Source organism: Diadema antillarum, unplaced genomic scaffold (genome assembly GCF_040938485.1).
Source record: "Diadema antillarum isolate AM-2024a unplaced genomic scaffold, OU_Dant_1.0 seq00000839_RagTag, whole genome shotgun sequence".
NCBI classification, from domain to species: domain Eukaryota; kingdom Metazoa; phylum Echinodermata; class Echinoidea; order Diadematoida; family Diadematidae; genus Diadema; species Diadema antillarum.
In genome coordinates this window covers 154,655-168,694 of record NW_027271715.1, presented here as the reverse complement: position 1 = coordinate 168,694, position 14,040 = coordinate 154,655, and the positions used below count along the sequence as shown (strand labels likewise).

General features: G+C 39.6%; 1 protein-coding gene across 1 annotated transcript in view; it reads left to right on the top strand.

The window, feature by feature from the left end:
- LOC139740158 (uncharacterized) overlaps positions 1 to 14,040 on the top strand; it is a 39,745-nt gene that overhangs the window by 18,889 nt on the left and 6,816 nt on the right. The window contains exons 3-5 of the mRNA XM_071650745.1: positions 11,620 to 11,912; positions 13,033 to 13,088; positions 13,939 to 13,950. Of these exons, the coding sequence (XP_071506846.1) occupies positions 11,620 to 11,912; positions 13,033 to 13,088; positions 13,939 to 13,950 (361 nt within the window). The remainder of the gene's footprint in view (positions 1 to 11,619; positions 11,913 to 13,032; positions 13,089 to 13,938; positions 13,951 to 14,040) is intronic.

Below are 14,040 nucleotides of genomic sequence, written 5' to 3'. Positions count from 1 at the left end.
TTCAATCATGTAATTATTTCCCCTAAACACTTTTGCAAAATTGCTTATAACTTGTAGACTGTAAAACAAGTATTTGATGGATATGAGGTAAGAATAGATGCATAAAAGTATGTAGATGAAAATGAGCAATAGAATTTCGCAGCTTGATGCTATAGAGTATATTTCCTATCTAGAAATATTGATATATAATACAAAGAATGAAGACAGAATTATTTGACTTCTGTTCATGTGCTCATTACACTTACAGCTGTATTTTACACAGAGATATTTCATGCATAAATAGAAAAAAAAAATTAAAACATATCTGAGATCAGGAAAACCGTCTAGGAATAAATCCAGATTGCAAACTCCGAGAAATAGTGTGTATAGCACTCTCGCCCGAAGCTCCTCCAGATGCTCTTCGCGGCGTTCCGCGACGTACGTTTGCAGTTGCCGCCCTAAAATGCCTTCCTCCAGGGCAGTTAGTCGCGTCCTCTTCCATGGACCGCCTCCAGCTTCCTCGGTTGCTGCTCACTTCGAGCCTCACTTCGAGCCTCGCTTCGAGCCTGACTTCCAGCTTGGCGTTTATGTGTGTGTGTGTTTTTTTTTTTTTTATATGTTGCCCACCGTCAAGTATTTTTCAGATGTTGTTCAGCCATAATTGTGTGAATTTATTACATTGCACGCACAGGACTAGTTATGCTGTTGGGTGTGGCTAGTAATCCTATAAAATATTACATGTACAAGGCGGATTGTGACCTACGCTACGGACTGATGTCCATCTCCCTCATCACGAATGTAAAACGGCAGCTCGGGTATCTGGTCGTCAATAGAGCTTTCCATAATGAAGCAGTGGCGGATCCAGAGGGAGGCGCAACCGGCGCACGCCCCCCCCCCCCCCCTTTACTTTTCCTTACAAACAAAAGAAATTTAAAAAAAAAAGAAATGAAACCCGGAAGTGGCACCAGAAATTATTGTTGCGCCCCCCTTTACAGAATTCCTGGATCCGCCCCTGCGAAGGGTGTTCAAACAAATACATGTACACTGTACTAGTACGTGAATGTATGTGATGATACACTACTACAGTTTGTAGCCAAAAAACAAACAAAAATGCGAATAACCTTATCCAATAGTACGTGTATTGGGAAAATGTAGAAAATGGAGCACTTTATAAGGACTTCAAGCTTTCCGTCCTTCAATAATCTTCGTCAGTAGAAAATAATTATGGTCTCCAAGAATACTTAGCTGTTAGTGTGCAACGAATCTTTGCTTTCCCACACACGGCCTGGATAGCGGATTACAGAAGTAGACCCTATTGTTTTTTGATGATGCGCTCCTAATCCGATGTTTCGTTGTGGGTTAAATCAAAGCGCAATGACTTTCATGATGTTGCTCGAAGGTTCAAGTCACGCATTGATATGCATGTAAAGATACATAGAGGTCAAATTAGTCATAGTGCCTACATTTATATTCTAATAATGTACATGTAGTTATATGAATGTTGATTCATCAACATGTATTTTTCCGATGCTCCTTTTCATTGTATTCTATGCCCCACTCATCCATTTTATGTTTTCATTTTCATTTTGATATTTGTGAAATCTTATTGTTGCCCACGATGATTTTTTTTCATCATCGCAAAAAACTTGAGTGAGGTGTACATCCTGAAAATGTTTTTCGAATAAATGAACGTTCTCAGAAATTGTTAGAAATATCTTTTGCGATATATTATATGTTGTGTCATTGCCCTAAAGGGTAAGTCCACATTGTAATACACGTGTATATAGGTCACAAGAATGAAACGGGAAAGTTCACGCGAAGAATCTTTCAATTCTGAGATGACCACTAAGTTTGTGTGTGAAAACTGGGCTGTGGGTCGGAGGCCAGGGCAAGCCACATCGGAATGGGGTTTAAGGAAGAGTAAGTGGTACAGAAGTGACTAGTGTCTTGGTATGAACAAACAACATGGTATGACTTGCTATCAAAAAACATGATCTTTGTCAATCAAGTAAATTCAAGTCATTATTCTTTTATATTTTATTTATTTTTATTGGGGTGGAGATGGATTTTTTGAGGAAATTTCACTGCAGTGGTGAAATGCTCTATACATGTACAGTAGTACGCAAAATGGTATGTGCTGAAACAGACATACGCACGTACACACGCACACACACACACACACACTCATATGTAAACACACGAATATATGATTTGGACCATGCAGCACGCACGTGTGTGTAGACCCTACACATTGTATGTTTGATCATGCACATTGGAGGCAGCTCTGATGGTATTTGGCAACGAAAATAGTATACACTGTACAATTTACAACCAAATTAATGCAGTTATTACTTCCGTAGACGAATGATTGTCTATGTCATTGGATGGAACCAAAGATGACCATATAGTACAATTGTATTTTGAATGTGTTGTATAGGGAATCATATACATGCAATTACCCCACGGGGGAATAAAAGAAGAAAGGCGAACGACTTATTGGCTTGTACAAATTGTACAACATACCAATATCATTTTCAGTGTAGGCCCTCTCCACTCATTGACTACTCTGAATCACATCTCCTTGCCCTTTTTCTCCCTCCCCCATTTTGGGCTTTCATTCAGCAAGGTTCGATTTAGTTAGCCTCTTGGACCCTCACAACATAGAATGCACAAAACCTGGTGCAATTTGTAAACTGATTTATGCACGTGAATCATGTTGCATGTATGCATAGGCCTAAAACGGTCGACCTTGTCTGAGCGTCGGTGAAAATAAAGTAATTAGAAATATTCTTTATTTTTATGGTTTGTGAAACTGGAATTCATGGGCCTAATTGGAAACTATAGCTTTCCTCCTTGACACCACGAATCAAGCAGAGACTCCAACTTTCCCACTTTCGACGGGAGATCTCCCGCCGAAAGCCCATTTTTGCAAAATCTCCGTTCTCCCGCTTGAAATGATTTCTTACTTAGTGTCATCGAAAAATAAGCCTTAGATAGCAAGAGATAACATCTAGAACCCTAGAGCTGGACCCCGGCCACAAGGAACTTCGTGCTTCGAGCACATCAAGTTAGAGTCTCCCGTTTACTAGGGGTTCCGGGCGGGAGAATCTCCAGATCAGAAGGTGCTTGGGGTTGGAGTCTCTGCGAATGACGATTCTCGAAGCTTGTACATGTGCAGAGCAGTCAGTGCAGAATACCAGGGGTGCTTCTTGCGAGTGTAGTACAGGGGAAACTCGGTATAACGAACACTGCTATAACGAGATATCGGTTATAACGAGGAAATTTTCTCGGTCCCAAATTTCCTTCCACACAAGTCTATGTAAAATGCTACTCTTATAGCGAGATCGGCTATAACGAAATAACTGCTATAACGAGATAAATTTTGTGACTTCCAAACAAAGAAAAACATACTAAATCAAACCTGCTATAGCGAGGTAAAGCAAAATGCCTTCGGTAAAGCTTTACTTCGCCTGTGCTATCATCTTCCGAGATAGTAAAGCTTGATGCGCCAAAAACTGTCTTGTATACACATAATCATTTTCTTCAGTGCACTCCAGCTAGCACTGCATGTTGTACGTGTGAAGTGTGTGTGTGCACGCACATTGATACATGCAGGAAATGTGGTGGGACGGCCATATATCATGACGTTTAGCAGGTGTGAGGCAATCTGATGCTGTGATTGGCCTTCTACTTAGGGAATTCCCCGTCTTCACACACTCGCAGTCATAATGTACATACAGAATGTGTCACATACACACACAGCATTGTGCAGACCATATTCAAGCTTTCCACACAACACACACCCATACGATAACCACATACCAATCCACAGACGATCTTGATACAATCGCAAGCTATATAAATTTACAAATTCAAACATCTACAATTAATAAGAAACACATTCTTGATATTGGATTTCCTTGGCGAAAAACATCTTCTTACCCATAAAGGTGAGTAATTCCCTCACACACAATATCAAGTTATCAGTGTTGATTGAAATATGATGGGTAGTCCCACATGTGCAAATTAATGTCTTTATTTTATGCCTTCTTTTATGCCTACTGATATAACGAGATATCGGCTATAACGAGGAAAATGACTCGGTCCCGACCATCTCGTTATATCGAGTTTCCACTGTACCTACATTGTGCCGTCGGAACTTGACAGGTCAATGAACTTCTGGTCTTAGCGATGAGGCACAGACACAATGTGCTCGTGTGTGGGGCTTGTGTGTGTGTGTGTGTGTGTGTGTGTGTGCCCGTTTGTGCGTGTTACCCCAATGGATGATTATAAGCAAGATGAAACTGGAGGCAGCACAGCAGAAACCTGGGAGGATTTGTAGGCGGGTTGGGTGCACAGAACGAGCTCTGTGGTTGGGCGGCTGTCTGTAAATCTTCGTAATAAGTCGTAACGTGTGTGTGTGTGTGTGTGTGTGTGTGTGTGTGTGTGTGTGTTGTCACCGCCGTCTCCTTTGGCCGAACACCAAGGCGCAGGCACGTGTGTGCGATAACCGGCCAAAGGAGGTATGAGAGAACCAGGCGGTGAAGGTCATTCGCTCGTCTGGAGTACAAACTATAGTACAACTACATGTATCAGCATATCAGCAAGAAGTACAGCTGTGGTACCAGAACACACTGCGTGTGTACCGAAAATCATACACTTCTGTTGTATCATAATTAGGTGATACGCTATCAGCGTATCACCTATTGTGATTGTCAAAATCTCTCTTTATTTCTTTTTATTCTTCTTTCTTTCTGGACAATTTTGTGTCATCAATATCTCAAGAATGACATTACGGAATAACATGACATTTTCAGGGAACATGTCTCATGACAATATCTAGCCACAATAAGGTTTTCATGACAGTAACATATCTATGACGTCGTCTAGGCGCCATTTTGTGATTTTTGGACCATGTTACATGATCGATCATAACTTCATAACTAAAGGTCATTTCTGTATCATTTTTTGTGGACATAAAGTTCAGGTCACGTTCTATCTTACTTCTTTTGATGCTAATTACCTAGGACATCATTAAGTGCGCGTAAGCGCGCGTCAAAATTTTAAAAGGCTCAAAACAACTTTCCAATGGGAAATCTCGAAGTTTCAGACAATTTTATGCGTTTCAAACAATTTTGCGCGTGCGCGTCCGTCCGCGCATTTTCGCGCGCACAGCGCGTCAGCAACATGAAAATACACTTTTTTTGACAGATTTGGATTCCTGATACTTTGAGCAACAATATCCATTGATTTCTAATCGATTCCTACAAATAACAAAGCAATGCACTTGCGTCAAAGTTCAAATTTCGCCTGCGCGTCTATGTGCAAATATAGTGAAAAAACATGTCTTTGTTTATTTCGCCATAGCTCTTTAAAACGTCCGGTGACCCTATGTTTTTATTGCATATTACAAAAGCATATAAATTGGACTTGACGTTTCAAGTATCATTATTTCCATAATTACATTATGACGTCATCATATCGTCATCTGAATCAAAAAAGTGGAATTAATTTTTTTGAGGTACTGTTTCTGACATTCATTTGCTCGTATCTCTGTTGTTTAAGCTCAATATTATCCCAAATTCAGATATGTTGTACTTTGAACATTTGCCTTTCAAGTCCATGTCATGGTTTTGAAATTTGATGACGTCATCATGCTTTAAATTGTGTTTAAAGGTAAAGACGCAAAATCGGACAAGTTTACGTGTATTGTCTATGGGAGGTGATTTTTTTAGAAACCATGCATTGACTTGACAACGTTTAAGCACCTTTATCTCAGCTGATTTTGCTTCATTTCCTCTGAAACTTATTTATGTTGTAGATGTGACAATAAGCTGCAGTAATCATGCATTTTATTCTTTGAAATCTCCTCATGAGGTTGACAATTTTGCAATTTAAAACTGAAAATGAGAATGGAATGCGGACCAAACGATTCGTGATTCATCTTTCACGTACATAAGCTTACGTTCCTCTAATTTTCTCGTCGAGACGTATGGCCGAGTGGTTAGAGGCGTCGTCTTAGAAACGTGAGGTTGCACACGTACGGGTTCGATCCTCACAAGAGCACGAAAGAAAATAATAATTTTTTTTTAACTTTTTTTCTTCAATGGAGTACTACACCTTCGTCCATGTAGAAATCACGTTTGCATGTAAACACACCTATACGCACACACTCACACAGTATACCTTTGTTTTGCGTTGGAGACTGCATTACTTCGTCTGCTGCAAAATTATAGTTTTGCAGGTTGGGCTTTTCAAACTGATACAGTATACTGTAACAAAATGAAATTTGTTCATATCAATTCAGTAACACAATGTAGTCGTGGTTACTTTGTGCTGATTTATACATGTAACAAGCTATACATTGTAAAAAAGGTATTCAGTCTTCTGTATTGATGATTATTTGTCAATTAGTGGTTTTTGTGGAGTTTCAGATAGTGATAAAAAGTATGGATGATAAGTGCAGCGATAATTCCTATAGTTAGTTCAAAGCTGTGTTACAGATGTTTGATACATACATTTAGCATTGTGTGTGTGTATATACGTGTGTATACAGGTTGGCCATATGACACATTCTAGACAATTACTCTTAATTGATTAGCAAACGTGATCAGCTATGGAACTGAATATGGTACTAATGTATGATGTTAATGATTCTAATTAAACTGTGACGAGTTTAAAGGGATAGCGTAACTGTGTGTAAAAATAAGGCAATTATAAGGATATTTTAGGGCAATTTGATAACCATGCCTATAATAATTTCATACAGGTACTAATGCCTCCCTCATATTCATGTGATAGATCGTCATGTCAATAGCAAACTGACAACGTATGATGAATGTGTTATATATTGAACAACTGTCTTTCAAGTCCATAACGTTCCCCATATTTTCCCGTCGAGACGTGTCGCCGAGTGGTTAAAGGCGACGTCTCAGAGACGTGAGGTTGCGGGTTCGAACCTCACAAGATCACGAAACAAAATACTTAGCTACTTTACTGTTTTTTTTTCTTCAATTTTGTATTACATATTCGTCCATGTAGAAATCACGTTCGTATATAAACGCACCTATACACACACACAGACACACACACACGCCATATCCCTCTTTTTTGTGTGTTGGAGACCACATTGCTTCGACTGCAGCAAAATTTTGCAGGTTGACTTTGTCAAACCGATCATAGTATGTAATGACGACGACTGAGGTGTTGTACTTTGAACAATTTTCTTTCAAGACCATGTCATTGTTTTGTAATTTGATGACGTCATTACACTGAAAATTGTGATTAAAGGCAAGGTATCAAAACCAGCCGATTATAGGTTTTATGTCTGCGGGACGTATTTTTCCCAAGTTGCCAGAAATGGTATAGCGACCTCAGTCGTTACAAGGCCGCTTTTCCGTCTAGCAATGCAATAGATGTTCACACGGCCGCGTTAGTTGAGTGGGCATTGACTTTCCCCCCGTTATATCTATACATTGTTGTTGTTTTTCTGTCTTACCATTTCCGTGGATGACCCGTGGCCGAGTGGTTACAGAAACGGTTTCGCATGCACGCTCAATATAACTTCAAGGTGCCTATATCACATTCTTTTCTTTGTCGATCACAGATGACTGTCATCTGATGACCACAAGCGTATCACCTAACTCGTCCTCAATGTGACGAGTTTTTATGTCTCGTTATGAATCTCAGATTTGTTTCAAACTTTTGCTTCTAAGTCACGTGCAATGATGAATAAAGAGAGAAGATCGAGACAGAGTTGCTAGAGAGTAGGGAGAGGGATTTGGATATTGTTATAGGCTATATTTCATAAAATTAGGTTTTCTCTAGCAACCGCTGAAAACTGGTCTTGATTCACATAAACAAGGAATCTTTCCTGTATTTAAATTCTATATAATTCTATAATTCTAATATATATATATATATATATATATATATATGTGTGTGTGTGTGTGTGTGTGTGTTATCTCTAAATACATATACATATAATTTATACAATAATGTAGGTACCTATATAATATAGGGTCTAATTATGCATAATTGTATGTATAAGAAAGATAAATGTGTTGCTTGAAGGATTGCATGTTGCAGTACATGAGGGAGAGAGGTAATTTGCGGTGACACCATGAGTGTAGTCCTTTTCCGGATCTTTGCATGGCAGAATAGCCCAGAAAGAGGAGTGGGGTTGTAAGGAGGGCAAAAAGTGAAGAGTTGGGGACAGCAATGATGGGCTAGAAGTTGAAGTTGCACTGGTGGAGACGGTAAGAAAGGGTTCAACGTTGTGAGGAAGAATAGAGTGAGGATCAATAATCAAGTAAAGATGTTTGGACATCCTTGGGAGAGGAAAGATGAAATAGCAGGGAAGAGGGAGGATTTGAATAAGGTTGGAAAATCATGGAAATAGGGGAAAGAGGTGAAGATTCATCGAACCAAAGAGAAAAATGAAGTCAGCGAACAATGTGGAATCAAACGGAGAAAAGATGAATACATCGCGAAGGAAAGGTAAGTCGAGGAGAGATGAGACTAAAGTTGAGAGGGGGGGGGAGAAAACTAAGAGGATCAAGAAGACGAAAAAGAAGAATGAAAGTTGAGAACATGAAGCATAAAGGGGAGGAAACTTGAGTAGATCCTAGAAATAAATGCTGCAGAGAGAAAATTGTGGAGAGGATATGATGGCAGTGAAATCCTGAAGAGGTTCCTGTGGGAGGAAGGGAAAGAATAAATAGGCCTACAAGTGTAGTCTTGAGGGGAGAAGGCAAGAGAAAATAAACCTGAAACATGTGAATTGATATGTTGGTCCTCAAAAGGACCGTTGGGTTGTATGGATTGGAAGCAAAACAATTTTACAGGATTTCACTCTCTATACCCAGTAGCGGGCTACAGTGAGAAAGCGAAAGCTCCAAAGCAGTTGTAATAATTTGTACAGTACGGGCTGCAGATGTGCATAAAAAGACATGAATAATACAACATTCCTGTATTGCACCAATTGTGGATACCAAGTTATAGTACTGTACAATGCTGTAGTATCTCTTTCTAGTACCAAGGTCCAAGGAGGTATCTCCTAGCTAGTCAGTAGTGTATCAAGTACACTGGAGTACAATATTGTAAACTAAAACTAGTAGGGCCTTCGCAGTCAGCTGCGTTCATCAAGTATCGACAAAATGCCTCCCCCCTTTTTATTATTATTTTTTTTGACAATTTGCGAAGCCCTAAACACAACGGTTCTCGTTTAGTCAGATCCCAAGATCCCATCGGCATCGTATCGGACTTGCGTTGATACATACGCTAAATTGCACGCACGGGACTACGGCGCTGCAGTAACAAACCGATAATTTCTATAAAAGTCGGGTTAGTTTTTGCCCTCCAAAATAGAATGATATGTAGAGCATATCAACATTGTTCGTTGCCGAAACATGCTGAAACATACTCAGAGAACACACACGCACACAGTACATGTAGGCGTACATGAACCAGCATACGACTACTGTGCAGCGCACCAAACGCGAACAGCTCGTCAGACTGGATGGACGAAAGTCGAAATGCCAGCAGAGTTCTGTGCATGCAACTAGCATGCAGCGCATAACACACAGCGCGGGTACCTGTTCCATTTGTAGTATGCCTATGCGTGTATCAATGCAACACAGTAGCTTCTATGGGAAGCATCGTATACCGACAGCGTTGGGTTACGTACTTCCACGGCGGATAGTACGGATGGATAGCGAGTGGAGCTCCGCTGTAAGTGATCACCCCTACGGTGGCGCTCTTCAATAAGCTTCAAAATTTGTGGATTGACCGTTAGAAAACTCCTGAATTCAGTAAATAGTATGCCTACATTTTACGTATTTTAAATTACTTAACGTTACTCATACTGATTAAGATTTTCACAGTGGTGATTTTAATCCTTAACTCACACTTTGGAACCTGATACAAAAGGAAAACTTGTACTCAACCAAAGGAAAACTGGCACTTTAAGAGCCAAAAGTGCGGGGGTCGCAGCTCCACCCGATCCCCCGCTTCCGCGTTCTCCTGATGAATGCTGCAACTAGAGAGTTTAAGCGCAACAAAATATTAAATCCAGTAATAACATATTCTCTTTTTAAATATTAGCATATAAAACTACGTTTCATATAATTTAAGTTATTATTATAGCGCCTGCCACCAATATACCATCAATACAGCTTAGGTGTTTGGCAAAGTGAACCGCAAAATGAACCGCTAAAAGTAGGCCTACGCCTACAATCATGGTGACATTGTTCACGAAGAATTAGTGTCACTTGGATTGCTTCGTACCCAAGAACAAAGACGATTCGCAAGCTCGCTATTTTTGGGAGAAATCAATGCTGAGGTTGGTAATCCGATGCTGATGGTCGGCACTTGCCGACTTCGTCAGCCTAAAGTGCCACTGTGACCATTGCATCTTACGTTTTACATTATTTTTTATGCTAAAAGTACCCGATAGCAGGCATTGGATATGTCTACTCAGCAAACAACAAGTATACTATAGTCCCTCTGTATTATGTAAATCAACACCATGAAGCAAATAATGTTATACACGAGCTGGTGGTACATCATGGTACCTGTATTTAGAAGGAAAGCAAGTCAATAATGCTATTCTTGATAGGCCTTATACATAATTGCACGTTGTCTTTTCGCGTATACTTACATAACAAAGACTATTATATAAAACAAAAAAATCATGTAAGAATATTAGATTTTGTGATCTCGATCCTTTTCTTTTCTTCCCACTCGTTGGCCCATTTCTAATCTTAACATGAGGCATCTTAATACTTTTTTTTTCTTGCACAATGACCATGGTATTTCGACTACATTGTCCACAATGCCTTATAACAATTTAACCTTGTAACTATGATTTAAGTATTATTTTGTAACAATTTGTAACAACATACAAAATTATTTAAGTATTGGTAACAATTTGAAACAACATACAAAAGTGTGTGTATACTGCATAATCCGTATACTTTCATGTATTATCATACATCATTTTTATATATTTTTGTCGATTTTTGGTCAGCGTATAGACTGATCAATAGGATATCAAGCATTACGATATTGTTATGTGACGTTGTTTATATTAGTGACTTTTTGTACGGGTCTTTTTTTTTTTGGTGTATTATTGCAACTATTCTTCATGTAAACATGACAATATCATTCTGCGGACGTACTGTTGTGCATATACTTTTTATGTGCAATTAGCGCTAAATCTGTAATAGCGCTAAACAAAATTTGACATTTTCGACTCGGTAGAGAGAACTTCTGGCATGTTATATTATCATACTGACATGGCAGAGTCACGGAGTGGCTGTCAAATGACCAGAGATATTCACAACACAGATTGCAGAATCTGATGCAATTTGTTTGTGTGTTTGCAAGGTGTTAAGAAAAGTATTGACTAGTTCGAGGAAAAAAAATGTGTATGCAAGAATATATTTTACCAGATGATTTTTTTTTCTCTGACGTATGGAACAAGTTCTGTCAAAAAAAAAAAAAATAAGACCAACAGTGTGTATTCAGCTCCCCATCAATCCCTGTGTTCATCGGTTTCTTCACAGACCCATGACATATTGTTTTTACTCGAGAATATAATTTGTTGTATCATTTGAATTATCATTTTATTTGATACAGGTGGCCATAAAAGTCATCGACAAGATAGCTGCTAGGAAGGACCCCTATCTGAATAAGACTCTCCGCCGAGAGGCGGGGCTGCTACAGCTCCTTGGGCACCCTAACATTGTGCGGCTTCTGGAAAGCATGGAAACAGACAATAATCTGTACATGGTGATGGAACTCTGTGAGGGTGGCCCACTACTGGACAAGGTTTGTGAGCGGGGAGGGCTGGAGGAAGGCTTGGCTGGGAGGTACATCAAACAGGTGGTGTCAGCCGTACATCACATGCATCAAATGGGAGTCATGCACAGGTACGTGTTACGAAATCGTACCAGAGAGCGAAAAGTTAGCTTACGGGTCAAAAGATATGTCCATTCTTCCTTTGTTCACTTGTCATATTAGTTGAAATAATGTATATAGATAAACATGTGAATGAACGTGTTCGAATTGTGCTGGGACACTGAGGATGTGACTATGCAGGTCTATTGAGTTGGACATAGATCTTTGACTTGTCTTATAAGTTCATATTCTTATATGGGGAAATGTTTGGATTTTTCTTCGGGTCGGCATAAATATCATGTAGGCCTAATTGACTGTACGAATTGTCAGTTCACATTATTATGCTTATTGAATCTAATCCGAGTGCATATATGTGTGTATAGGCATATACAGGGCCTATTTGTGTGGGTATGGAAGCATTTGAATCATCTGCGGAGCTAACCAATCATGGCTATTATTGCGTGAAGCGTGAATTAGTAAACCTTTGTACAAGAGTCTCATCCATCTGTACGTAAAACAGAGTGTAGTAGAGTGAGTGTTCTTTCTCTATTTTTTCCTCCTTCCCGCTGTGCTGTCTTCACACTGTGCTGTCTTCACACTGTGCTGTCTTCACACTGTGCTGTCTTCACACTGTGCTGTCTTCACACTGTGCTGTCTTCACACCGTGCTGTCTTCACACCGTGCTGTCTTCACACCGTGCTGTCTTCACACCGTGCTGCCTTCACACCGTGCTGTCTTCACACCGTGCTGTCTTCACACCGTGCTGTCTTCACACCGTGCTGTCTTCACACCGTGCTGTCTTCACACTGTGCTGTCTTCACACTGTGCTGTCTTCACACTGTGCTGTCTTCACACTGTGCTGTCTTCACACTGTGCTGTCTTCACACCGTGCTGTCTTCACACCGTGCTGTCTTCACACTGTGCTGTCTTCACACTGTGCTGTCTTCACACCGTGCTGTCTTCACACCGTGCTGTCTTCACACTGTGCTGTCTTCACACCGTGCTGTCTTCACACCGTGCTGTCTTCACACCGTGCTGTCTTCACACTGTGCTGTCTTCACACTGTGCTGTCTTCACACTGTGCTGTCTTCACACTGTGCTGTCTTCACACTGTGCTGTCTTCACACTGTGCTGTCTTCACACTGACATCAGAGATCTCAAGGTGGAAAACCTATTACTAGATGACGACGACAACGTAAAGATCATCGGTATGTATCCACTTCGAATGTTCGCTCATATTGCATTTATTTTGAGTGGATGTGACTTTTACTTGTTTTTGCGAATGATGTACATGTATTTCCTTATTCATCAGCAACAATGTATACTATATTCATAATCTTTGAAATCACTTCCTTGTTTTGCTAGGCGAAATAAAAAGAATACAAAATCTCCACAACGAATCATACATCTGGGTATTTTTCAAATGCAAAATAATGAGAATGATATGTTCTTTTCAGGAAACAGATAACACTTCAAACGAAAAATAGAGGACAATCTTTTAAAATGATTCTATACTTTAAATTGCAATGGTCCAATTCAAACTTCAAACTCTTTCAAAAGTTCCTTTAAAATTTAGTGCACATAATATTGTTTTTTGCTAGATATAAAAGTATGTCCGAATGTTTGCAGACATTCAAAAATGCTTTATATAAAGGACTAGTAATAGTTTTTTATGGCATATTGAAAAGCACCACTGACTTAATCCCTAGAAAGGGACTTTTTAAAGTCTCTTTTATATTTTCTTTACATCATATCCTGCGACATCACGAATGGCGGCAGTTTCCATGGCAACGATGGCAGCATATAGATTAAACAAAAGACTAAAACTTCATAACTTAGTTTGAACATCAACGGTATAGTCCGATTTTCTACTAATTTAACCGTTGTGTTGGTGCAATAGTTCTGCATACAATAAATCCACGCAGTATGTTTTGGAGTAAATTTCCGTACAATGTGTCAATCATGTGTAAGTGAACGAAACATTGTCAGTGCTGCTTTGTTGATCGAATTTGTGTGTAGTATAATTACATTGCTTATCCTATATATTGGTTTCGGTAGATTTTGGTCTTAGTAACCGATTCAGCAACATGGAGGGGCAGCACACGGTGAAAGAAGCATCCAGCGAAGAGAGGGAGAAGGGCGGAGTGAAGCAAACACAGA